Source organism: Myotis yumanensis, unplaced genomic scaffold (genome assembly GCF_028538775.1).
Source record: "Myotis yumanensis isolate MYYU_CA2020_CCGP unplaced genomic scaffold, mMyoYum1.0.hap1 SCAF_22, whole genome shotgun sequence".
Classification (NCBI taxonomy): domain Eukaryota; kingdom Metazoa; phylum Chordata; class Mammalia; order Chiroptera; family Vespertilionidae; genus Myotis; species Myotis yumanensis.
This window is the reverse complement of record NW_027223773.1, coordinates 8,431,443-8,458,298: the sequence shown is the minus strand read 5'-3', so window position 1 is coordinate 8,458,298 and position 26,856 is coordinate 8,431,443. Positions and strand designations below refer to the sequence as shown.

The 26,856-nt window shown below is 46.2% G+C and overlaps 1 protein-coding gene across 1 annotated transcript in view; it reads left to right on the top strand.

The window, feature by feature from the left end:
- TGFB2 (transforming growth factor beta 2) overlaps positions 1-26,483 on the top strand; it is a 60,801-nt gene extending 34,318 nt beyond the window's left edge. The window contains exons 2-7 of the mRNA XM_070401355.1: positions 6,270-6,433; positions 18,772-18,904; positions 19,027-19,137; positions 20,675-20,852; positions 22,031-22,184; positions 25,466-26,483. Of these exons, the coding sequence (XP_070257456.1) occupies positions 6,270-6,433; positions 18,772-18,904; positions 19,027-19,137; positions 20,675-20,852; positions 22,031-22,184; positions 25,466-25,624 (899 nt within the window). The 3' untranslated portion in view covers positions 25,625-26,483. The remainder of the gene's footprint in view (positions 1-6,269; positions 6,434-18,771; positions 18,905-19,026; positions 19,138-20,674; positions 20,853-22,030; positions 22,185-25,465) is intronic.
- Positions 26,484-26,856: the final 373 nt, after the last annotated feature.

Sequence of the window (26,856 nt, the reverse complement as noted above, 5' to 3'; positions counted from 1 at the left end):
CGCCCCCTGCAGCCGTAGTGAGCCCACCCCTTTCCACAACCAAGGCTCTTACTGCTAGAACCCAGCACCCCCCACCCCAAAGGCGTGTCTCCTGAGTATGATGAGACATGGAGAGGCCTCAAAACGAAATAGGTGTCTCCTTGCAGGTGGGTGTTATGAGGGAGTTGGAAACTTTGCAGTAGAAACTAGAAACCCTGAGCTCAAGCAAGCCACCCTCCTCCCCCACACCCAGGTCGCCTCCCTGCCATTGCATTTGGTGGCCCGGTGTCAGAAGGGGTCCCAGGCTCACGCTGACAGCCCGTCCCGTCTCTAATAGCAGGCAGATGAAGGCCAAGTGCCATGGCTGATGGTGACACAGTTAGACTCCCAGTTGCCAACAGCACATCAAGTCTGACCCCGGCCCCACGTGGCGACTCCCGCTTTCAATCACAGATGCTCGGGGGCTGGGTTACAGTTAATAGGAGCGACGGCGGAGGGAGCGGCAGAAGCCACTGCGGATGCGCTGTTTATTTCTCAGTCGTTTTGTGTGAAATTGCTGTGACTTGAATGTCAGCAGTGTTCGGGATGTGGTTGTGAAATGAAATCCATCGCTGGCGTGCCAAGACAAATTTCAGGAAACCCCAAAACACAATTGTCTTGGTTTCTTGCTTGGCTGTGTCTACACACACACACACACACACACACACACGGAGGCTGGTTTATTGGCCTCCAACTGCTCAGTGGGTTGCTGGTCTTGCCACCCTCTCGGGACATCTAATGGACCCCAAACTGCTTCCCTCAAAAAGCTAGGGGTGTCAGGGACAAGGGGCCACGGCGCGCATTAGGTTCGTCAAAGCCCACGCCGATTACTGTAAAGCTATGGGGGCCCAGTCATTTCTGGGAAGGAAAACAAGGACTTTGTTCTATGCCTCCAGGAGCTGGGAGGTAAGAGCCCGTGCAGGCTGGGCGTCCAAATACTGGGCCTTGCATTCAAGTTTCTGGAGCTTTCCTGCAAGGCCAAGCTGATCTCTAGTTGAGAAGGAGCCAGTTTTAAAAAATATATATGTATATATATTTTATTGGTTTCAGAGAGGAAGGGAGAGGGAGAAAGGATGGAAACATCAATGATAAGAGAGAATCACTGATCTGCTGCCTCCTGCACGCCCCCTACTGGGGATGGAGCAACCTGGGCAGGTGCCCTGACCGGGAATCAAAGCGTGACCTCCTGGTTCATAGGTCAATGTGCAACCACTGAGCCACAGCGCCTGGACAAGGAGCCACTTTTTTTATATCCAACTTTGTGACAAGGCTCCGACACGGGGTTGGTATTTCTGCCTGGGGTGGAATTCATGCCTTCGACTCGGGCTCCTCTGTGCAGAAGGCGGAAGCCACAGGGTTGATAGAAAGGCCAGCTTCACTTTGTGGCCAAGAATTATTTTATTCTCCTTGCTCTTCATTCGTTTACCTGTGAAATGAGGATTAAAAGCTCTTTCTCAGCAGCATGTGAACTAGGATAACCTGGGAGGGGGCCTGAGGTAGAATTCTGAGGGAGACCAGGCCCTTCTCTCTAGGGTGTGGATGGTGGGATGGAGGCATGCTATTCATCCCTCACGAGTTCATGACACTGAGTAACCACGGGAAGGGAAGCCTGGCCAAGTTCATTGTGGTTAGACCACAGTCTAGGGCAGACGTTATCAAGCTTCAGTGCAAAGCAGAGTCACACGCGATTCGCCCTCAAGGCCTGGGATGGAGCCAGGTGATAAGCATTATCAGCAAGCTCCCCAGGTGAGTCCCACGCAGGCGGTGAGGGACGATCGTCTAATGTAGAATTTAGGGGAGAAAAACCGCTTTTGGAGGCTCACCCAGGAAGAGAATGATGTAATGGCAGAGCTGTGAGCGAGCTGATGGCCATCTAGCTCGGCCACCCCCAGATGCAGGACACCCCACTGCGTCTTTGGGGACAAAGTACATCTCACAAGGGCCTGAATTTTTCCAGGGAGGTACTCCCAACATTGGTGGGCAGTGCATTCCTTTTTAACTTTTCTATATTGTGAGAAAAATTCTTTATATATTGAGCCAAAGTGTGACTCCTGGCTCTACTGAAAGGAAGAACTTCCCATCGGAAGGATTTGGAATCTCCGAAGGGATGTGATGTCTCTAAATCCCCCTCTTCTTCAAGCTGCGTGTTCTCAGTTCTTCCCTGAGGGCTTCTCCAGCCGGCCTGTACGTGAGAATCATGGAAGAGCTTAGAAAAGTCCACTGGGTTCAATGAAACAGATTCTTGGGACCTGGGTCCCAGGAATGGGTATTTTAAAAGCTCTTCACATTGGAAAAGGTGAAAGGGATTAGAACTGCAAACTACCAGCCGTAAGAACAGTCACAGGGCCCTAGCTGTGTTGGCTTAGTGCAGCGGCTCTCAACCTGTGGGTCTCGACCCCTTTGGCGGTCGAACGACCCTTTCACAGGGGTCGCCTAAGACCATCCTGCATATCAGATATTTACATGACGATTCATCACAGTAGCAACATGACAGTGATGAAGTAGCAACGAAAATAATTGTATGGTTGGGTCACAACATGGGGAACTGTATTTAAAGGGCCAGAAGGTTGAGAACCACTGGCTTAGTGGATAGAGCATCCACCTGTGGACTGAAAGGTCCCGGGTTTGATTCTGGTCAAAGGCACCTGCCCGGGCTTCAGGCTTGCTCCCCAGTGGGGGACGTGTGGGAGGCAGCTGATCAATGAATCCCTCATCATTGATGTTTCTATCTCTCTCTCCCTCTCCCTTCCTCTCTGAAATCAGTAAAAATATATATTTAAAAATACAATAAATAAGCTGGGCAATTAGTGAGAATCATGGGGGCACTTCACTTCTCTAAGAGCCTCAGAGTTCTTGCATTGCTGCAATTTCTGCTTTTCTGTGTCCTGCTGGCCTGGTCGCTTCATTGTGGTCACAAGACCAACACAGAGTTGCTGGTGGGAGCTGCTCAGCTTTCTTCTCACCTCGTGCATTGAACTGCTTCTACTTCTAAAACAAGATCCGAGAACATCGATTTGTCTTTTCAGGCCCTTGAACTAGAATCAGCTGAAATGGTTAGAATAGCCTGAGGCAGTGGTCGGCAAACTCATTAGTCAACAGAGCCAAATATCAACAGTACAATTGATTGAAAATCCTTTTGAGAGCCAAATATTTTAAACTTAAACTATATAGGTAGGTACATTGTTATTAACTTAATTAGGGTACTCCTAGGGCTTAGGAAGAGCCACACTCAAGGGGCCAAAGAGCCGCATGTGGCTCGTGAGCCGCAGTTTGCTGACCACGGGCTGAGGGGTGGAGGGCGCTGGCCAACGTGGGGCGGTGGGGGGCGGGGCGGAGGAGCAGAACCACCCCCTTTTTGGAGCCCCCACTTCATGATCAAGCTGCTCCTGTAAATATTTGCAAGCGCCCCTTCAAAGCTTGAAAGCCTAGGACACGATCCTTGGACGGTTTGCTTAGAAGAAGAAGAAACAAAATTGACCTCGTGGTCCGCGGCAGCCATAAAAAGAAAGCGTGTGTAGGGCCAACGACCAGAAAAGGGTGGGGGGGAGAGCGGTAATGGCTCAAAGTTTAATAAACACAAAAGAGAACAAAAATAAATCTCAAGAGCTCTTATTTGCACACTTGATGGAAGGATGAGAGGGGGCGGGTGGGTGTGAACGATGGGTGTTCGTGGGGGTTGGTGGATCAGGCCTGCGGGGAAATGAACTAGATGTTTACGCTTTCTCACGACAGGAAACACACTGAATGGGCTTTGCTCTTCCAGGATGCGCTTTCGAAGCATGTGTGCGGCGTCTGATGGGGAGGCCACGGGAAGATGCAGGCAGCCACTAGGCCTGAGGAAGGGTCTGGGCAAAGCAGAGAGGGTGCAGAGCTCAAGCGAATGGCCCTACCCCGACCCAGGCTTCTTGTCCCAGGTGCTGAGCCCATCGGTGAATACCAACCCGTTCAATCACCTGGCTGGGCCTGTTCAGAGGAGAGAGAGAAATCGGTTTCTTCTTAGCAGCTACCTTTAAAATATATATATGTATATATATATATCTATATTGATTTCAGAGAGGAAGGGAAAGGGAGAGAGATAGAAATATGAATGATGAGAGGGAATCATTGATCGGCTGCCTCCTGCACGCCCCCTACTGGGGATAGAGCCCGCAGCCCAGGCATGTGCTGGAATTGAACCCGGGACCCTTCAGTCTGCAGGCTGATGCTCTATCCACTGAGCCAGACTGGCTAGAGCATCAGCTACCTTTTCAAATCGCTCTGCTGGGGGCTCCAAAAACGTTCCTGCTTGTGTGAATGGTTGCCCTCCTTGAAAACTGCCCGCCAGCTATTTCACGGCCATTGCTGTGTCCAAAGAAATGCTTTCTTTTCTCCAAGACCTGGATGGTTTAGATCAGCGGTTCTCAACCTGTGGGTTGCGACCCCTTTGGCGGTCGAACGACCCTTTCACAGGGGTCGCCTAAGACCATCCTGCATATCAGATATTTACATGACGATTCATAACAGTAGCAACATGACAGTTATGAAGTAGCAACGAAAATAATTTTATGGTTGGGTCACAACATGAGGAACTGTATTTAAAGGGCCAGAAGGTTGAGAACCACTGCTTTAGATTTTTTAAAAATATTTGTTTGTTTGTTTGTTTGTCTCTGAGACTTTCGGCTCCCTCAGTTCGCACAGTCGGCTCTGAAGCAGGCCTCCCGCAAAGCATGGCTTGGACCTCACTTCCCCGTGAGCTGCTGTCTGAGAATCCAGGGCCCGGGCACAGGGACGGGCCAGGCTCTGGGGCTTTGAGGCTGAGAAAGTGCAGAGCTCCTCAGATGAGGAATTCTTGGTGTGTTCCGAGCCTTTTTTTTTTTTTTTCAGTGTAATTGTCAGGGCACGGATTTCTCTAGAAATCACGAAAGGTATTTATGTCTATTTTAAGATCGGCAAGATGGCTCATTTATTTAATAAGAACTTGGCCTTGCCAATAGCCAGATGCCTGAGTCTTTCAAGGCTCCTCATTGATGATCGGCTATGCAAACAGTGGATATTCGGTAAACTGTGTGTGTGCAGATCCCCGTCCTGGGTATGCAGAGAAGAAGAAAGACTCGGCAAACAAGGTCTTTGCCCTCGAGGTCCTTAAAATTGCACGGGGGAAACCAAACAAACATAATGCAGGAGTCATCAAAACATCTGTCAAGAGCCGTCAGCAACAGTGAAAGATTCTGTTGAGACGAAGCTAAGCCATTCAGGAGAGGGTAAAAGAGAGTAATGAAGGCACCAGAGTGGATAGAACATTCTGGAATAAGGAAAGAAAGTTTGCAAGAGATTTTAGACCAGGACTGTGGAAAGATCTGAAGCAAGTGGCCTGCCCAGGGTAGGGGCTCAATCAATGGGTATTGTATAGGATGCATGGGAATTTGGGCCTGCTTTGCTATTTGGTATGGCCTCCATTGCATTTTCAAAGCGATGGCAGGTGATTACAAAATAGTAACAACACCCTCGCCACCCTGAGCTGGAAAGTGTGGTGTGCTGTTTTACGTGGCTCAGCACTGAAGGAATTTGGGCCGATTCTTTCTCTCCATTAGCCAAGATTCCCTCCCACCAAGGGCATTATCTTGAATAAGGAATTTTAAGACTGGATGCTCTATCGCTGGTATATGGGTATAATTTTGTTTTGTTTTTAAGTTCGATTTCCTCATCCTAACTTAACTAGAGGGTGTATTTGGTCACATGTGTGTGAAAAAACACAAACTTTCGAAGCCAAGAAAAGATGCAATACATGAACCTGGAGAGAGCAAAACATTTGGATGCCAAAATTTCAAGGAAAAAAAATACATGGGCAAAACTGCTTGCCATTAGGAGCTATTTTCTTGGCGTATGTGATTAAAGTGTATGCGAGTCTGACAGCTCTCTCCAGCATCAACTGTCACGAACATGCTCCAATGCATGACCATCTAGCATTTTCCACGGCTCTGCCAACTTTCAAACGAGAGGGTTAACTGCACGCCCGCAAATGGAGTTGGAAGTGGTTTGTTAATCTCCATTAATCTGCTGCTCCTGTAACCAAACGCACATGTTTATTTTATTTTCCCCCCCCTAGTTAAATTGTTAAATGGTACGAAATTGGCGATTGAAAACAAAATCGTTCTGTAGATATTTTCCTTATGGTTTCTCGAGACTGTCTCATGGCTGCACTTTTTCTTTTTGAGAGCGAGCGAGAACAATGGATTTTTATCATTTTCAATGATCGCCCTAACTTTTCACAGATGCCATCCCGCCCACTTTCTACAGACCCTACTTCAGAATCGTCCGCTTTGACGTCTCGGCGATGGAAAAGAACGCTTCCAATCTGGTGAAGGCGGAGTTCAGAGTTTTTCGTCTACAGAACCCCAAAGCCAGGGTGCCCGAACAGCGGATCGAACTGTACCAGGTAACCTTTGTCTGGGTTGTTGGCATGGACTACCAGCTTGAAGCCTGGGGGTAAAAGCCTTTGTATTCTCTTAGATTTTTCTGAGCTGATATAAACCGTCCTATACATCTGCACGCATGATATAGACCCTCATTTGTTATTCCTCCATCACTCCGGAAGGAAGAACCTTTAGAATGGCGTGGGGATGCCCTGAGCACACTTCTGCGGTTGCATGAATGGCTGGAGTCCCCACCCATTTAGTCCAGAAGCTCACCCCCTAATCTGGAAAGTCAGATAACCTAGGTCCAATCCCACTCCAAGGAGAAAAGTCACTGACTTTCCTCTTCTCATCCTATAGCTGTCATCCCTTTTTCCTCCTTGTCTTTCTTTCTTAAATATATTTTATTGATTTCAGAGAGGAAGAGAGAATTATTGATCACTGCCTTCTGCATGCCCCCTCCCCCCCGACTGGGGATTGAGCCTGCAACCTGGGCATGTGCCCTTGACTGGAATCGAACCTGGGACCCTTCAGTCCACAGGCTGACACTCTATCCACTGAGCCAAACCGGCTAGGGCTCTTATTCTTTTAAAAAAATATATATTTTGACTTCAGAGAGGAAGAAAGAGGGAGAGAGAAACATCAGTGATGAGAGAGAATTATTGATTAGCTGCCTCCTGCATACCCCCTACTGGGGATCCATAGATGAATGTCCTGAGATTAAAAAAAAAATCCAGTGGATCTCAAAGGCATCTTAGGTTTCCTGACCCGGGCCTTAGGAGCAGCAGCTGCTCATTTTTGTAGCGACACAGACATCAGCTTCGGCTGAAGTCACCTTTGCCTGGACAAGAGAACGCCGCCCTCTGAACCATGTCCAGCTCGGCCAGGGGTGAACCTGAGGAGAGGCGGTGAAGGATTAAAGAAAACAGACAAGAGAATATAGCTGGAGCCAGAGGGGACACCCTTTCGGATGGAGAGACAGTGCCACAGCCTGCAAGCTGAGTCTTTATTTTATAGTCAGATCCCACGGGGCAAAGCAAGGGCGTGGTCAAGATGTTTACAATGTTCTCGCGAGTTTCAAATCTATTTACTTACATGCACCTGAGAACTCTATCAAGCTTTGTTTTGGCAGCACTTGCTGCACCTCCCACAGCCTACCTCACTCAGCCACCTGGAACCACAGGTTCGGACCATAAGGTCAAGCTCACAACTATAGGCTTTGGCTATAATGGTGCTGGGAGGGCTCTGCCCTCCAAGCTGGGACCTGCACGTGGCTTTGCCACGGGAGGACTGTGCCCTCTCATTAGTCTGAGGCTTGAACCTGTCCAAATGCTGTAGCCGCTCTCCACAGCCCTCTACAGAACACTGTGAGAACTTTGACAAAGGAGAGATAAAAGCTATCCTCCTGCCCTCTCCAGCCTTTTTCTCTAATACTTGAATTTTTTAAAAACTTATTTGATTTTTGTTTCTCAGAGAGAGAGAGAGAGAAAAACATCAATTTGTCGTTCCACCCATTTATGCGTTCATTGGTTGATTCTTGTATGTGTCCTGACCGGGGATTAAACCCAAAACTTTTGTGTATCAGGATGATGCTCTAACCAACTAGCTACCCAGCCAGGGCCTCAATACCCGCTTCAGTTTGCATTTAGACAATCACCAGTTCATCAAATATCACTTGCAGAGACCAGTTGCAAGGGTCTACAGGACAGTGGCTAAGTCCTAAGCTGTTTATACTTGTTTATTTTTGGCTTCAAGCTGAATAGCAAATGTTAGATGCTGTTTCAGATTTGAGGATGAAAGGGCGAATTGATGATTATGGAGTAAAATAAGTAACCAGGTTTTAGTGGGAGAAATTTACACACACATATATATATAGATATCATCTCTGCAAAAGATTTTAAACTACGCATACCCCTGAGGCTTTAGCGTGAAAATTCATGGTTGGTGGTGTAGGCCTGCTGTTTAAGGGATCCCATTGCTGCAAAATGAAGGTTGGGGATCCTAACATTTTGGGGAGTATAGCATAATGAGGTTAATGAAAGCCCCTTTTCCTAACCCCAAATACCTGTGTGTGTATGCTACACACACACTCTCTCTCTCTCACACACACACACACACAGAGCTCAGCTTTCATGTCTCATATTGCCTGAGGGCATATGAAAGAAAAAGTCAGCCAAAAAAACTGTCTGTTCAATTAGACTTTGCAAAAAGTGCTACTGGAAAGAAAGAAAAAAAAAAAGACGGTGCAGTTGTGCTGAATTTTACAGCATGCAATCCCCTTAGTACCGACCCTAACCCGGTGCCACATCGGAGACACACACAGTACAGTAACTCCCTCAAAAAAAAAAAAAAAAGCCATGAAGTATAATAAACACTTTGTTTGCATAAGGCTATTAATATCTTGTTTTCTTTTTTCAACCTGATTGGATGGCAGGCTGGTCTCCTAGGGAAATCAGATTGTTTTCATTTGCATTAAGTTTGATGTTACCCGGGTCGGTTTACCTTCTGAGCAGGCAGGACCCCAAAAGCTGTGTGAACAGTAGCTGTTCTGCCACATTCCCAAGAAATGTTAATAATCATGCGATTGCAACTAATATTCAGTGTTCTCTGGTGTAATGTGGCTCAGCAACAGTGTTGATCATTGCTAACAGATCCCTGTGTGCTGGGAGCGATGTTAAGTGCTTGGAAATTCTCTTTCTTGGTTTTTCTCCCTAATTTTCATTCCACAATGAAGTAGATTCACTAGAAAGGGTGAAGTACAGTATAAAATTGCTTATACTCTCTGATGATGCTTTTGGTTATATATATATATATAAATTCTCATTAGGGTATGTGTGTGGGTAAAATTCCAAGGAGGAGTTTCTTACTTTTTAAAAAATATATAATTTTATTGATTTCAGAAAGGAAGGGAGAGGGAGAGAGAGATAGAAACACCAATGGTGAGAGAGAATCATGGATTAGCTGCCTCCTCCACACCCTCTACTGGGGATCGAGCCCAGGTGTGTGCCCTGGACCAGAATCGAACCAGGGACCCTCCAGTCCACAGGCCGATGCTCTAACCACTGAGCAAACCAGCTAGGGCCCAAGAAGTAGTTTCTACCTCTCATTCTAAAAGATGGGCTTCTTGATCCTTGATTGTGTGTGTCGTTCTGATGAAGTCTCTTGGTCCCTACGAATATGCCTAGGCAGGGACTTTGGAAACACTGAGAGAATAAGAAGGGGTTGGAACGCCTTTGCTCTGAAGAACTTCACAATCAGACTGAGCATTTCGAACCTACTCAACCCAGTGTGATGTATGCACACCAACCGTTACAGATCGATCGAGTCCCCTGGAGAAATAGATGTTGCAGTCTTAATCCTCGGGACCTCAAACATGACCTCATTTGGAAATAGGGTTGTTGAAGATGTAATTAGTTAAGTTCAAATGAAGTCATACTGTGTGGAGGGGGGGGGGGAGGGAGTGGTGATCCTATATGACCAGCGTCCCTATAAGAGGATGGCCACATGCAGACAGAGACACCCAGGGAGAACGCCATGTGAGAACAGAAGCAGAGGCTGAGGTTGTACGGCTTGAATACCCAAGATTGCCTGCCAGTCACCAGATGCTAGAAAATTCGGAAGCCTCCCCCATCCCGAGTTAGAGGGAGCAGGGCCCAGCCAACACCTGGTTTCTTGCTTCTGGCCTCCAGAGCTTTGAGAGTAAACTTCTGTTGTTCAAACTTCTGGTGTTTTAAGCCACTCAGCCTGTGGCAGCCCCGGGGCTCTAACACATCCATGAGGCAAAGTCTCCCTAAGTCCCAGCACACAGGGCCCAGAGAGGAATCAGGATGCAGCCACGGGTTCTCTCTCTGATCGCCCAGCGCGTCTCTGCATCTGGGACTTGTTCTCTTAGTTCCCAGTATCCCTCCCAGTTTCTCGATGTTCATAGTTACCTGTTGACCTTCTCAGGGGGCCCCCTAGGCTGGGGGAGCTACCTCGCTTCAGAGGGCCTCCTGGTGCCCTGTGAACCCACCGTTTCACATTTCTGTTGAGATGCTCGTATGCCCTTCCTACAGCACCACCTCCTTTAAGAAGAGGGACCAGCTTCTTGTCCTGGGATGTCAGGGTCAGCAATGCCTTGCTCACAGTTGGGGCTTCATATTTGTTGAACTCAACTGGAGGAAGTGGGCTATAAAATAAATTCAAGTTGGTATGTGAGGACCCAGGTGCATATAATCAGTGCTTTAAGGAGCCTTCCAGATGTTTCTAATGCAGTAATTATTCAGTGATTGAGTAATGACTAAGTGAATTAACTGATTATATTAAATGTTTTAGTACATGTGGGTGGGGGCGGGGGTGGAGGGAGGTTGTCATAAGGGTACGAGGCTCCTGCACAGTCAGTGGAAGCTTTCTGGAGGGTGAAGGTGGAAGTGCATTGAAGAATGAGGGAGAATCGGTTGTTTCTCCTGTAGATAAGCCAAGACATACCTTCTGGAGTGGGCTCTGTTTGCATGAAAATAAATGTTGATATTATCAAGATTTCAAATCAGATTCCTCCCAAATTAAGTCAATGAGTACTATTCTCGAAGCTGCTACTGTCAGCAAACCAGAACAATGCTATTGTTTCCCTCTGCTTTCCAGTGCTCGATACCCCATTGAAAGAAATTAACATTTAACCCCCCCCCCCCCCCCCCCCCCCCCCCGCCCAGGATTATCCTTGAAGCCAATACTCAAAAAGTAGTGAATTGGCCCTAGCTGGTTTGGCTCAGTGGATAGAACGTTGGCCTGCAGACTGGAGGGTCCCAGGTTCAGTTCTAGTCAAGGGCGCATTCTCGGGTTGCAGGCTCTATCCCCAGTGGGGGGCGTGCAGGAGGCAGATGATCAATGATTCCCTCTCATCACTGATGTTTCTCTCTCTCCCTCTCCCTTCCTCTCTGAAATCAGTAAAAATATATATTTTTTAAATGTAGTGAGTTGACCGTCCTGAGAAGTCTTCGAAGACAGAGATGATGGAGAATGAACTGTATTGTTGTGGAGTAGATGGCTTCTAAGTGGCTTTCTAACGCTAGTATTTCATGCACCTGAGGTTGCTCACTCAAAGTCAGGCAGATGTGAGAGATGGTGCTCATAGGCAGGAGAATGAATGTTAAGTTCAACATCTGTTAATCCATGCAAGTACCTGCAAATAGTTACATTAAATGAGGTAAAAACATGAAATGCATTTAAAGACAAGATGGGCTCACACTAGTTAAGCTGCAGCTTTTCTCGATAGCTCTATTGTTCAATTTCCCTTCCTATCAGAATTTGGGTCCTGGTGGCCTCTTGGCTCTCCGGTAGGTCTGCTGATGTCTGAATATGCAAATAGAGTTTCCAGCATTTTCTTATCACTTTTGCAATGTCTCATAGGAGTGGATGAGGTGTCTTTCCTTCACGTCTAAGCCAAATCCTGAGTTGATTTACAACATCATTCTTTAAGACCAAGATTTCCTCTAACTATAAACTTTGCATCTAGACTGCTATTGCTTTTATTTATGTATTGCCCCCAAACGATTGGGTAACACCAGCCACTTTTGCCTCTATCCACTCCCTGATTGGCTGCTTTCCAGGGACAGAGAGCTGAATAGATCCTTTTGTGTAGGGAGTTTTGTAATTCAGTGAAAAGCTCAGAGCCTTGCCAAAGGAGATGTGTGGGTATTTTGCACATAACATAGATAATGTGTATATATCAATAATGGAGTGAAGGTAACATTCGAGCATCAGAGTGGGTGGTAGCTCAGTGATAGACAGCTGCGTCTCATTGCCAATCTAATAGGAGCTCTCTTTTCTAATTCGGTAAGGAATGGTTGTTGGTCTGTTATTTAACGAAAAAATGTGTTAAAGCAGGAGATTATAGAAATGTATGAGAGAGAGAATGAAGATATTAAATATTTTAACTTAAAACATACTAGTATGTGTGTGTGTATATCTATATATAACTTAAAACATACTAGTATGTGTGTGTGTGTGTGTGTATACACAACACAACACACACAATTTACACACTGCGTTTTTATAAGAGGCCAAGGACTTGTCTTTGACCATGGCTCTGCCTACTGCCTGACAGTCCTTGTATTTTTTTTCCCCATGAATCACATCCATATTGGATCATCTACCATTTCTAGTTTTTATTTTCTTTAAAGAAGAGAAAACTTTCAGGACAGCTGCAACCTGAATGCAGCATTCTTCTAGGCTTTTATCCTATTATTCCTCTTCTTCTTTCTTTATAGCTGTCTCTGCCCCATCAAAAATTAGAAAAAAAACATGGTGATAAAATATAACTTAAAATGTAGCTTCTCACAATTCAGTGGCACTGAGTATGTTCACAATGTTGTACTATCATCACCACTATCCATTTCTACAACTTTTCCATCACCCCAGACTTGGTACCCATTAAACAATAATTCCCCATTACCCCTGCCTGGGCCCGCTGGTAACCTCTATTCTACTTTCTAGCTCTATGAATTTGCCTGTTCTAGGTCCCTAGGATAAGTGAAATCATACAATATTTGTCCGTTTCTTCCTGCCTTATTTCCCTTAGCACAATGCTTTCAAGATTCATCCATGTTGTATTACGTGTCAGCATTTCGTTCCTTTTTATGGCCGAATAACCTTCTAGTCTATGTCTATATGGCCTTTTGTTTATCTGCATACCTATGGGGGACACCTGGGTTGTTTTCACCTTCAGCTGCTGTGAATAATGCTGCTGTGAACATCAGTGTACAGGTCCCTGAGTCCTGGCTTTCTGTTCTTGTGGGTCTAAACCTAAGAGTGGAAATGCTGGGTCATATGGGAACTCCCTTTTTGAGGAACCACCAAATTTTTAAAAAAAGAATTTTTTTTTTTAAAGCAACGTGTCTTGATGAAGACACTCCACTCGGTTTCCCAGCACAATGGCTCTCCTGACTCCTGGGCCTGTATTTCATCGGTTTCTAGACCATGTACTTAACTTGTATAATTACAATAGCAAGTCCAATTGTCATAAACAGGATTAGAAACATATATGGGGTGGGGGAGGCAAAGGGGGTTCCTAAGCTATGGTGACAGGAGAAGATTTGACTTTGGGTGGTGGGCACGCGGTGAAATCTTGTATCCTAGAAACCCACACCTGAAACCTATATGATCATGTTGACCAATGTCACCCCAATAAATAAATAAAAAGAAACATAAACAGTTGATACCTGCTAAGCATGTAACTCAGCTGCTGAGGCCAGAGTGCTTGGAACCTTCTAGAGACTGTGGCTTCCCAGCAGCGAGTCCCAGCATTCAATGGGCAGCAGCTAATGTATATTCCAGAGCTACTGGAGATACTGGACAATCTGGCCAGTTAAATGGACATTAGTCAAGAGAGCTTCTACTATTGAATTAAATGTTCTTTTTTTTTTCTCTTTCTGCTAAAAGCTTTATTGTTTCATTTGGTCCAATGCATGGGAGAGGGCTTCAGGGCGGTTAAAGAATTGTGGAGAGACTGAGGTAAAAGCCAGACACCAGGGCATGCAGAGGGAACCCCCAAAGACCTCTGGGCTTCACAGGCTCCTAGTTGTGCTTGAGGGTGAACCTCTCAAAGAAATACTTGCCCAGCCCAGCCTGGGGGCCACCTGCGGAGGTGAGGAGGGGGGCCCATCTCCAGGAAGTGGTTCTGCAGGAAGTCACAGAGATCAGGGCCTGCAGATCCAAAGGGCTTGGGTCCTCGCCAAGGCCAGGGCGGCTTCCATGGTGCCCTGAGTTTTGTCCCACTCATCTTGGGGAGGCCTCAGCACGTCCTGGAAGAGAATGCGGCCACTGTGCTGGTTTTGCATCTTTAAGATGCTCAGGCCCTCACTCTTCTTTCCCACCAACTTGAGGAAGAAGCGGCCCCCGCCCTTGAGAGCCACATGGTCAAGGTCGAAACAGAAGCCCAGAGAGAGGTGGGTGTGGGGCCCGCAGAGGCAGGTGGCCAGGCGGGTGACGGGGCCTCTGCCTCGCTGGTGGAGTAATTCTGACAAACTTGGGAGCGCGTGGTTGTCTGGCATAGGAATTAAGGTGGAAAGGAAACCGGTGTGTTGGCCGGTCTGGGAGGTGGTTGTGAAGGTGGCGACTGGATGAGACACAGGAGAGTGGCCCGAGGCTGGGAGCAGGGGCGTCCCTGGTCTGTCCCAGACCCGGGACGGCCAGGGCCCTGCTATATGTCCTTTGTCCTGTAAAGACGGATAAAGAGATTTGGGAACAACTGTGGCTCTACAGGACACAGCTGTAGATTCAAGCCTGTGAACTCTCGGTACACGTGTTGCTGGGAGCTTAGAGCCAGTGAAGACTAACAGAGAATGGGAAGTTGGCCGATCTGGTCATTTTTGTATGAACTCCTGAATTTAAGAAAGGACTGATGGATTGTCTTCCCTTACACTAGTGGGTGAAAAAGGGAGGATAAACAGGGAATAGGGAGGGTGTGCCTATTCTTAGAAAGAAGATACCTTTCAAGTGGAGACTGGAGACTTGGAGAGGCGATTAGGTTTTCTAGCAGTTCTGAGGCACAATCACGGGGCTGTAGGAAGAGAGCTTTCATACAGCACCATTCATCCTTGTTAGCGACCCACGTGATTCAAGGTTTGGGAGAATGCCCCTCCAAGTATCAGCTACAGGAACTGGGTTTATTTAGCTTAGAGAGAGAGAGAGGCAGAGAGCGGGCATGCTGAGGGGGACTTAATAATAGTCTCCAGGACTATGAGGGTTATTCTCTGGCTGATGGAAAGCAGCTGTTTCCTGTTTGCACGGAGGACTGGATCAGAAAGAGCCGAGTTAAGCGGCAGCAAGTGGGTTTAAGAACTCCTTGGCCAGAAAGTTCGAGATGGCAAACCCGCGAGAACAGAGTTTCAGCAGGAGGCGGCAGGGCAGCTGTCTCTCTTGGGTGGTTTCAGCTGGCTTGGTCTTGAGCTGATGAAAAGGTGTAGAGGAGTTTTCACCCACGTGACGATACGAAGTTGTCCATTGTCAGAACCTACAGGGGTTCGTTCTGTGGCTGAGGAAACACCTTCTAAAGCAGTGGTTCTCAACCTTCTGGCCCTTTAAATACAGTTCCTCATGTTGTGACCCCCAACCATACAATTATTTTCGTTGCTACTTCACAACTGTAATGTTGCTACTGTTATGAATCGTAGTGTAAATATCTGATAGGCAGGATGGTCTTAGGCGACCCCTGTGAAAGGGTCGTTCGACCCCCAAAGGGGTCGCGACCCACAGGTTGAGAACCGCTGTTCTAAAGGCGTTTTACAAAGTGAAATATTTATATATTTATATTTATTTATATTTACTCATACATATATCTCATAGATAGATCTCACAGCTATTATCAATATATACCCTATGTAATGCCACAATGAAAACAATGGTTTGTTTTAGACAGTAGGTCTAAGTGTTAAGGATAGGAACATGAGTAAGACACACCGCTAATTAGGAGCAAAGCAGATACGCAAAACATAAAATAACACATGAGAGGAGGTCAGCAAGGGGAAGGAATTTAAGGACAGGAAAATGAGTCCTGGGTATGTTAGTCCTTTTTCAGGCCGCGAGGCAGATGGAAATCCCTGAAAACTCCCCCACCATCGCTTCATCATTGTTATCCCGTGTTAGGTTAAGTCTACCATTCACTCCCAACTGGAGACGTGGTATCGTAGTGGCCCGACTGGGGGAGTTTTCAAGGCGAGGTTGGTTTTCCAGAGGAAACGCTGATGTTAAGCTTTGATTTTAAGGTATAGGTTCGTGTCGGCATCAACTGTGTATGCATTCCACATTTGATATTTCCACCTTGCACCAACATTTATCATCTCATGAACAGTCTTTGCCTCCATCACTGCATGTTCTGTGTCGCCTGGACCAGGTCAAGGGTGACTTGTGCAACCCTGACTCCCACCACTCTCTGGTCTTCAAACTCCACCACTGAAGTGGGAAAACCATAGCGTTGCTGTGTGTTCTCTCTACCATGATTGTCAGTGAGACACTGGGCGAGCCACTTAACCTCCTGCAGTTTAGTTTGCTTGATCTACCTGACAGCAACGTTTTGAGGATTCAAAAGAAATCAGAGAGCTTGTGCCACGCCCAGACCCCGGGGTGCCCGGCCCTGAAGTCCCGTTTGTTTGCTTCCTTTAATTCCCAAGGAGCATCCTGCCTACGGGGAGAACCATGACTAGATTCTGTCCACATTGTGGGGTTTGTCGGACCTCAGGGGAAAGGCCTGAGGAATGGGGTTTGTCTAAAAGTCACACCAGCACCTCAAAGTCCAATTGTATGAATCTCTTTCCTTTTGTAAACTTAATTCAGAAATCAACAACCACAGGCTACTGTAGGGCCAGATACTCTAGGATGTGTCTGTTGCCAAATGACCAGAGACCAAATCACATACACACAGAAGAGAAGTGCATTTTAAAAGCGACGGGAAGATTATGCATGTTTGTTTTACAAGGAGAGCAAACAAATCCTGTTGACGTTCAGATAGTCGTTCAGTTTCGTCGAGGGCTGTGCTTTAAAGGGACATCAAATTGAAGACACAATCCTGGGGAAGCTTAGGAGCCTATTGGAGAGACCGGGGCCATCTGTATGCAATGACCATGGAAGAGTTAGACTCAATGTCGGGAAGGGCTGCCCTGGCCCAGGTGCTCAGTTGGTTGGAGCGACATCCCACATGCCAAAGGCTTGACTGGTAGGATTCCTGGTCAGGGCACATACCCAGGTTGGGGGTTTGAGGCCCAGGCAGGAGGAGCTGTTTTTCTCTCACATTGATCGTTCTTTCTCTCCCTATCTCTCCCTTCCTCTCTTTAAAATCAGTAGCAAGCATGCCCTAGCCGGTTTTGCTCAGTGGATAGAGCGTCATCCTGTGGACTGAAAGGTCCCAGGTTCGATTCTGGTCAAGGGCATGTACCTTGGTTGCAGGCACATCCCCAGTAGGAGGTGTGCAGGAGGCAGCTGATCGATGTTTCTCTCTCATCATCGATGTTTCTAACTCTCTATCCCTCTCCCTTCCTCTCTGTAAAAAATCAGTAAAATATATTTTAAAAATCAGTAAAATATATTTAAAATAAATAAATAATAAAAACAATAAAATCAGTAGCAAGCAAACAAACATAGGGCTTGAACCCCTGAGTCCTGAGAAAAGACAGGATACAGGTCTGGGAAGAGAGTTAATACAGCGCTAGGAGATGTAGGATCTTGGTTTGATTGGTTCAGAAAACACTATCATTTAAAGACAGAATTAAAAACCCCCACAAAAACCCTAAAATGTCGGCTTCTTACAGAAATTCAAGAACGTGCTGCAGGTGCTCTTTATTGGAAATAAATGCCTCCTTCTAACTCTCAGCGTTCAGGCTGGTTTTCTTTCAGCCCCTCACTATGCTCCCGGCCAGACCTCTCCTGCCCAAATCCACGCTCAGTCCGAGGGATATGGAATATCTTTAGAAATCATAACAGATCACGCTGAGAGCAAATACCCCAGCTCCAGACCTACCTCAAAAGCCGAGGCACGGCACGCTTTCTATGGCCAGTGGGTTTCGGACCCAGGGTTAGGACCTTTCTCTGTTTAGTAGCAGATTTATAATTCAGGGGCCCACAGAGGGTGAGCAGGGGTCCTCTGAGCGGGATCCCTCCCTACCTCCCAATGCCCCCAATGAAAGAAGTCGGGAAGCAGAATAACAAAACCATTAACTTAATAGTGTAGAATTTATGGCTGAAGTCTTGCAAAGCTTATGTCAGCAAAGCAAAATAATTACTGTCACTTTCTGTTAGACACGTGGCTTTATGGGCCCCGTCACCTTCATCATCACACACAGCTGAGTTAGTGGCTCTGTTTCTCATGGCGGATGGCCTGGTGTTAGGCTTTCCTGCGCGTGGCCATGCGTTGGAGAGGACGCTACATGTAAAGGGTGTCCCAAAATTCACGCAAGATTTGAATTTTGCGTGAGCATTAACAACAACAACAAAATAAAAGCCTAATTTTATCTGGTTTATTGAATCAGATTCTAATATCTGTTGCCCTTTGATTTCAATCCCTTCCATTTGATAAGCATTACCAAGTACCAATGATGGCCCAGGAGCAGGGACAATGAAGATCAATGAAGACCACAGCTTTGCGTATGTGCCAGCAAAACCATGGAGGCCATTTACCCCATGTGCTATTCCATACATAACCCTATACTGTATACTTTATGAATCAATAAAAAGTTATAATTTTTAATTATAAACCTGTGTTTTCTATCAAAATTACTTCTTGCGTGAATTTTGGGACACCCTTTAGCTAACACACTGGAATATTCCTGGCCATGGCTTCGTCATGCTGTCTGTAGGCTAACTGGGCTCTTTCCCTTGCTCTTCCTGCCCCTAGATTCTCAAATCCAAGGATCTGACGTCTCCAACCCAGCGCTACATCGACAGCAAAGTGGTGAAAACAAGAGCAGAAGGGGAATGGCTATCCTTCGACGTGACCGACGCTGTTCACGAATGGCTCCACCATAAAGGTTACACCCACCCTCTGTTTTCCTCCCTAGATGTCCAGCGACCCTAAGTTATTGCAAGTTGACTGCATATTTAAGGGCATAGACGCTCATGCAAATGACCTCCTTGACTTCATGTTTTCCAGACAGGAACCTGGGATTTAAAATAAGTTTACACTGTCCCTGCTGCACCTTTGTACCGTCCAATAATTACATCATCCCCAATAAAAGCGAGGAACTAGAAGCGAGATTTGCAGGTAACTGAAACTCGGTCATGTGAGGTGGGGGAGGGGGGAGGGCCTCTGTTGACAGTCTTGTGGGTGATGACGTCAGTGTGCAGGTGAAAGCAGGATTGTTTGGTGAGGCTTGGGGAGTGTCATTTGTTTGGGAAAAGATACAGTTGGAGAAAGATACTCAAAGGCAGAAAGGATTAGAAGAAAGGACTCAGTTCCTACTTTATGCTGCTCGATGCCCAGTGATGACTTCAGCAATACTAACTGACTGACTCAACAAACCATTCCATAGTTATCTTAAGCATTTAAGCAAACCAATTTTCCACATATGCTACTATTATCAACAAAGAAGATAGTATGTCTTTAAGGAAATCCCCCAAACCAATGTCAGGGACCCTGAACTGAATTTCACGAAGAGGCAAGCCCCCTCGCTCCCCAGCCCCTTTAACTAACCTTCCATGTAAGGGAACCACTTCACTTTTTCTAGCTGGTGACCAATATTTTGAGTGTCTTCCTTATCAGACTTTTATAATAGTGTATAAACTCATAACAGGGGGTTAATTTTCCCCAGGCTCTTGCTCACCTGGTAGTGAATTAGCCAAAGGTCAAGGAGAATGAGGAGATGCCCACAACGTAGACTTCCCCCTCTTCTCTCATCATCCAATCACGTGCCAGATGATGAGTCCCTGGATGGTGAGAGGTTGAGAGGGAAGTGGGTACCATGTGTGGTTGTGGCATCAGACCCTGACAACCAGGTCGGGATGCCCCTTGCCCTTCCCTAAGGGACACCACCTGGGATCTCCATCCACTTGCAGAAGGCTACCGTGGCCTCAGCTCATGGAAAAATACTCCCAGAGGTCAGGAGATTTATTTCAGCCTGTGACCTCGTCATGGTTCTCAAGGGTGTGGAGATTAAATGCTTAAACTGGCATTCTCCTGGGTGAGCTTTGGGGAGCTCCAGTTTCTGAACCTCAGATGGAATCAGGAAAGTGTGGAGGATGCCATGAGCCCAATGAAAAAGGCCTTTCTTCCCAGCTTCCCCTAATAGCATTAGGTAAGGGTGACTTCTGTTTCATTTGAACCGAATTCACTGCAATTTAGTGTAAGTCTTCGTTTCTGTTCATTAGGAAAGTTTTGAGTTGAGTCCTCCCAGGAAGAGAGGGAACCAGAGGGTGACAAGGCAGGTTCTATTGCTGTGTGTCGGGTCATGGAGGGGTTTGAACACAACGTGAACTGAGGACTGACTCAAATTAACCGCCTGGATTGCCCTGGGACGAGAGGTCAAAGACTTCTTCTGTAGCGACTTTCATAGCCAACGAGCCCTGTCTTGGACCCTGACCTGCCTCCTAACAAGAGCCCCATTTAGAAGTGTGTGTGGTCACCTGCTTAGCCCTGTTGCGCCATATCTATTTCCGTAGGGAATGACTGTCGCCAGCTGATGCTGACGCTGTGGTCATCACTGCTAATTTGTGACAGTAGACAAACGAAAAAAAGAAATATGGCTGATGATATCTGATGAAGGTAAAGCTAAATGTTTATTACCCAAATGCATTTTTTCAAGGTATTGATGGCACCTCCACATATACCAGTGGTGATCAGAAAACTATAAAGTCCACTAGGAAAAAAAACAGTGGGAAGACCCCACATCTCCTGCTAATGTTGTTACCCTCCTACAGACTGGAGTCACAACAGTCCAACCGGCGGAAGAAGCGCGCTCTAGATGCAGCCTACTGCTTTAGGTAAAGAACTCAAAAAATACAATCAAGTCATTGCGCCGGGTAATTCCTTTATTGCCTCTGCCCATTCCCTGACTACACTTGGACTTGACCTGCACTCATGGCTTCGGGTCAAGTATAGAACAGTGTGGCCATTGCATTTCACAACATCATTCTTCCCACAGGCGTAGTATAGTTATTTCTGTGTTGTATTCATCATCTCTTGAGCAAGGAATGGAGTGTAAAGGGAGAAAACTAGTCCCCTGAATTCCACCCCCCGCCCCCAATTCTTCCTGGGGCTGAAGTAGAAAATAAGCTAGCTGCCTCCCCCTCCCCCAGAGCAAATGGAAGTTTATTTGAAGGATGTGGTGGCTCCCTGACTAGGGAGGCTCACCATCTGAAGGAGCCTTTGTCTTCACTGCCCATGGTCATAGCGCTTTCACAGTAACAGAGATGCAAGATGTGAAAGGAGAATGCTGACTGTCATGTCTTTAGCTACAGAATATGCGAGAAGGGAGGGCACACAGATTTCTTTCCCATTCCCATGTGAGTCCACGCAGGGGGCAGGGTGGATGTCCTTCCATTGTTTCTTATCAAGCCTGCGAAAGGGAAGACTCTCTCTTTTCAAAATGGAGCAGTGAGGGGTCCTCACTGATAAATGCTCAAAGGGTCAGAGTTCATGAGTGTGTGGGGTCGCTAGGGCCAGTATTTGCATGGAAGACTCCATGTTTTCCGATCTTTGGTTCATTCCTAGATCAAGGAACAAGACATGAAATAAAGGATTTGTTTTCAAAGGAAAATGCCTTCAATGGAGCTTAGAAAAAAAGCTGTTGTACTTCCTCTTTTCATAATGGAAAGGGCAGTAGAGGCTGGCTGGCAACACTGAGCAGGGCTGTTCGGAAAGGGGCCGGTCTCCATCAGCCACCTCTCTGTTTATATCTAGTCATTCAAGGGCGAGGCTTGATTTTCAAGGTCACAGACACGGGGTCAGGGTATAGAGTTGAAAAGGGAAAGTCGTCCCAGCAAATCACCATCACACACCATCGTGAAAGTCCCTTAGATGACCATGAAACCATTAAGAGCTGGCCCGTGGTTTTGCTAATAGATACTTGTTGAATAAATGAATGAGTCACTTTCCTGGTTTGGGATGCGGGGCAGGAGGGAAATCCGCTTTAAAATCTCCATTGCTCTTCCTTTAACAGAAATGTGCAGGATAATTGCTGCCTACGTCCACTTTACATTGATTTCAAGAGGGATCTTGGGTGGAAATGGATCCATGAACCCAAAGGGTACAATGCCAACTTCTGTGCTGGGGCATGCCCGTATTTATGGAGTTCAGATACTCAGCACAGTAGGGTAAGTACTTGGTTGGCTCGTCTCTTCTCTTCTTGGGTTGCTAATGCGCACCTGCTAATAACAGCTGACCCTTGGACAATGCAGGCGTTAGAGGCACTGACTTCCGATGCAGTCGAAGATGTGTAAAACTTTCGACTCTCCCAGAACCTAACTAGTCATCCCTCTGTCGGCAGGGTATTCATTCCAGGATCCTTCATGAATATCAAAAAATGTAGAGGCTCAAGTCCTGTATATATTACTAGAGGCCCGGTGCACGAATTTGTGCATGGGTGGGGTCCCTCGGCCTGGCCAGCGATCAGGGCCAATCGGGGCAGACTGACCCGGGGGGTGGGACCACAGGAGGTTGGCTGTGGGAGTGCACTGACCACCAGGGGCAGCTCCTGCATTGAGCATCTGCCCCCTGGTGGTCAGTGAACATCATAGCTACCGGCTGGTCGTCCAATCCTAATGGTCACTTAGGCTTTTATATATATAGATGGAATAGAACAGTGCCTACTGTCAGTCCTTTGCATCTGTGGTTGTTCGAGTCCAAAATGCAAAACCCGAGATACAGAGGGCTGACTGTATATGTATTGAAAAAAACAGATATAAGTGAACCCATGCAGTTCAAACACGTATTGTTCCAGGGTCCACTGTATTCCCAAATGAATTCTGATCATCGTGGTGCCTACATCAGGTGATAACATTGAAAGAAAGAACACTGAGGATTCAGTAGATACTTTGGCAAAGTGAGTCACTGGCGTCTGACAATTAGAAAGTGATTTCACTTCTTTGAACCTCAATTTCTTTTTTTAAAAAAAATATATCTTTATTGATTTCAGAGAGGAAGGGAGAGGGAGAGAGATAGAAACATCAACGGTGAGAGAGAATCATTGATTGGCTGCCTCTTGGACGTCCCCTACTGGGGATCAAGCCTGCAACCTAGGCATGTGCCCTTGACCAAAATCCAACCTGGGACCCTTCAGTCCGCAGGCTGACGCTCTATCCACTGAGCCAAACCAGCTAGGGCGAACCTCAATGTCTTATCAGCAAAAAGGAACATCTCTCTTAAAAATTATCCTTAAAAATGTTTTACTTGTTATTGTTGAAAATATTACAGATGTCCCTTGTCCCCACGGACCCCCTCCACCCTGCACCTGCCCCCCACACCTTCGCCACACTATTGTTAAATAAATAAATAAAAATCATGTTTAAAATAAATAATGCCAAACCTGAGAGTTGACGTGAAGGAAAGGTGATGCATGCGAAAATTACTTGAAGATTAGTATTTCTCAGTCTTTTTAAATGTGAGCCAAAGTCAATGAGACTCTGAAAATGTTACCAAGTTACTTTAATGAGGGTAGAGGTCAATTCAGAAGGCAGGTCCTAGGTTGGATGCTGGGGGTTCTCAATACAGATGAGCAAAGAGTTTTTCTATTTAATAATGATACTTGTTCAAATGCTTTTTCTTGGTGCCTGATGAGGGGAAGGACTTCATAAGTTATCTTGTCCAAACCTGTCCCTTTTCTAAAGAAAGGGGAGCCCGGCTGGTGTGGCTCAGTGGTTGAGCTTCGACCTATGAACCAGGAGGTCACAGTTCAATTCCTGGTCTGGGCACATGCCTGGGTTGGGTTGTGGGCTCCATCCCCAGTAGGGGGCATTCAGGAGGCAACCAGTCAATGATACGCTGTCCTCGTTGATGTTTCTATCCCTCCCTCTCCCTTCCTCTCTGAAACCAATAAAAATATATTTTTTAAAAAAGAAAGAGGATGTTCAGGTAGGTGATGTTCCCCAAATCAAACAGCTGGCGATAAACCGGAGCCTGGGAGGTGGACTCCTGGCTTTATAACTAGGCCTCCGTTGGCTCTGTCTTACAGAGTTTCATTCCTGAAATGTGGCGACCCATTGGGGTTATCCCTCTGCAAATCTCCTTATTAAAGAGGCATTAGAAAGACTGCCTTCCCTGCAGGGTAGGAAAATGAATCTACTGCCAACAAGATCCCATAATGCAGCGGTTCTCAACCTGTGGGTCGCGACCCCTTTGGCGGTCGAACGACCCTTTCACAGGGGTCGTCTAAGACCATCCTGCATATCAGATATTTACATGACGATTCATCACAGTAGCAACATTATAGTGATGAAGTAGCAACGAAAATAATTTTATGGTTGGGTCACAACATGAGGAACTGTATTGAAAGGGCCAGAAGGTTGAGAACCACTGCCATAATGCATTCAGCTGAGCTCATGAGTGTCGGGGTTATCAATTACGTTAGACAATCCCCATTATCCAATTCCTCTTTACTTCCTTATGAAAAATCGTGTGTTCGTTGAACCTGAAGTCCATTTATTTATAAATGGCCACATATGCAAGACTTTAAGATGACAAACTATGGCTCTCCTTCCCTCAGCTGTTTCCCCAGCTCCCCTGGAGATTTTGGTACTTGGGGCCAGCCATGCGCTTGGCCATATGAGGGAAGCTTGGTCATGCCTGTCCCTTTGTCCAGTCTCTCTGGCCCGGCGGCTTCCTCTGGGCCGTGGCAACAGTAGCTGTAATGTGGGCAAGGCCCAGTTGCCAAGTAGAAACATAATTCCCCCTCCCAGATACACAGAGGGAGTGTGTGAAGGCAGAGACCTGCTTGTTTTTCAAGGAGAGAGGAAGAATAACTGTCGTGGTCACAAATATGTGGTTTGGACAGTTACCCAACGAGCCGGAGGTAGCTTAATAAAGTAGCCAGTGTTGCTGCGCTGAACGGATCATCTGTCCTGGGATAAAAAAAAATTGCAGTGAATCTCGAGGAAAAGGTCACTCGCTGTTTGGCTAACACATTAATGGCATCCTTGGAAATGACTCCTTATCATCACCGGAGAACCTGCATACTGCCATTGGTAAAAGTCACATTCCCCTCTGATAGAGAACTCGGTTAGCCCTAGCCCATTTGGCTCAGTGGATGGAGTGTTGGCCTGGGGACTGGAGGGTCCCTGGTTCGATTCCGGTCAAGGGCACCAAGTACCTCGGTTGCAGGCTGGATCCCTGGCCCAGTTTGGGGCATGTGCGGAAGGCAGGCAATGGATGTGTCTCTCTCACATAGCTGTTTCTCCCTCTCTGTCTCTCCCCCTCCCTTCCACTCTCTCCAAAAATCAATGGAAAAATGGCCTCAGGTGAGGATCTACAGAAACAAAAAAGAAAAGAAAATTGTAAGCAAAAATAATTGGCATTGCCCGTTCAGGGCTATGACTGTTACGCATTTAAAAATTAATTGCCTTTTTTTTTTTGTTGTCCTTTCTCCCCGGTGCCCTCGCAGGTTCTCAGCTTATATAACACCATCAACCCAGAGGCATCGGCTTCTCCCTGCTGCGTGTCCCAGGACTTGGAACCGCTCACCATCCTCTATTACATCGGCAAGACCCCCAAGATCGAACAGCTGTCCAACATGATAGTGAAGTCTTGCAAATGCAGCTAAGATCCCTGGGAAAATGGCAAGACGGTAACCACACGATAATGATGATGATGATGATGATGATGATGATGATGATTCGACCACAACATAACAAGTTTGTAACGAGAAACCCAAGAGAGCCTTGCTTCGTCAGTGTTAAAAAAAATCCTTTGGAAAAGCGGTACTAGTTCAGACACGTCGGAAGTGTGCGTTCTGTTTGTTAAAACTGACATCCGAAACAAAACAAAGCAAAAAAAAACCAAAACATAACAAAAAACGCGTGGAAGGCTTGATTCTACATTGCACCTACTCTGTAAGTGAGAGAGACAAGAAGCAAAACCTTTTTTTTTTTTTTTAAGGAAAAATAAATAAACACTGGAAGAATTTGTTAGTGTTAATTATGTGAAAGAAAACAAAACACACACAAAAAAACAGGAAAATCCCGTTAAGTGGAGTTGTACATACGTTCCTACCCCAGGCCTCACTTGATTTGTCTGTATTGCTATGCAATAGTCTCCCTTCCCTGTTCCTACTCTTAGAGTTAACAGTGAGTTATTTATTGTGTGTTACTACATAATGAACATTTCATTGCCCTTGGAAAAGAAAACAGGTGTATCAAGTGGAGACCAAAATCCTTTGCCAGAAACTCATGGATGGTTTAAGGAACTTGAACTCAAACGAGCCAGAACAAGAAAGAAAAGGAAAAAAAAAAAGGGGGGGGTCATAGGAGCAGGATGAAAACCCAGGTGAGTTCTTCTGTGACCACAACAAGTCTGTGTTGAGGTAAAGACCCTGAAAACACTATGTCCCAACTGTCCGAGGAAGGATCTTGTAGGTTCAAAGCCAAAAGCCTGTTAATAAAGGAAACTTTCCATCAGAAGAAGTCTGTAAGGTTTTTTTTTTTTTTTCTTTCTTCTTTTTCATTGTAAATGCTTCCCTGTCAGGTGAGCCCACCAGTGAGAGGTTGTAATGCTTTGATACATACTGGTCAAACTTCAGACATGGAAGCCTTGCTGTATAGCTATGCTGTAGGTTCTCTTAGTTTCGGGATATGTAACCATACCTTTATTATTACCATAGATGGGTGTAGAAGCCCATATAATTGGAAACACATCAGCCGATCTTTTTTTTTTTTTTCAAACTATTAAATCAAAACATTAACTACTTGGCTTGTAATGTGTAAATTTTTACCATATTTTGAATGTTCTGTAATAATGTCAACTATGATTTAGATTGGACTTAAATTTGGGCTTTTT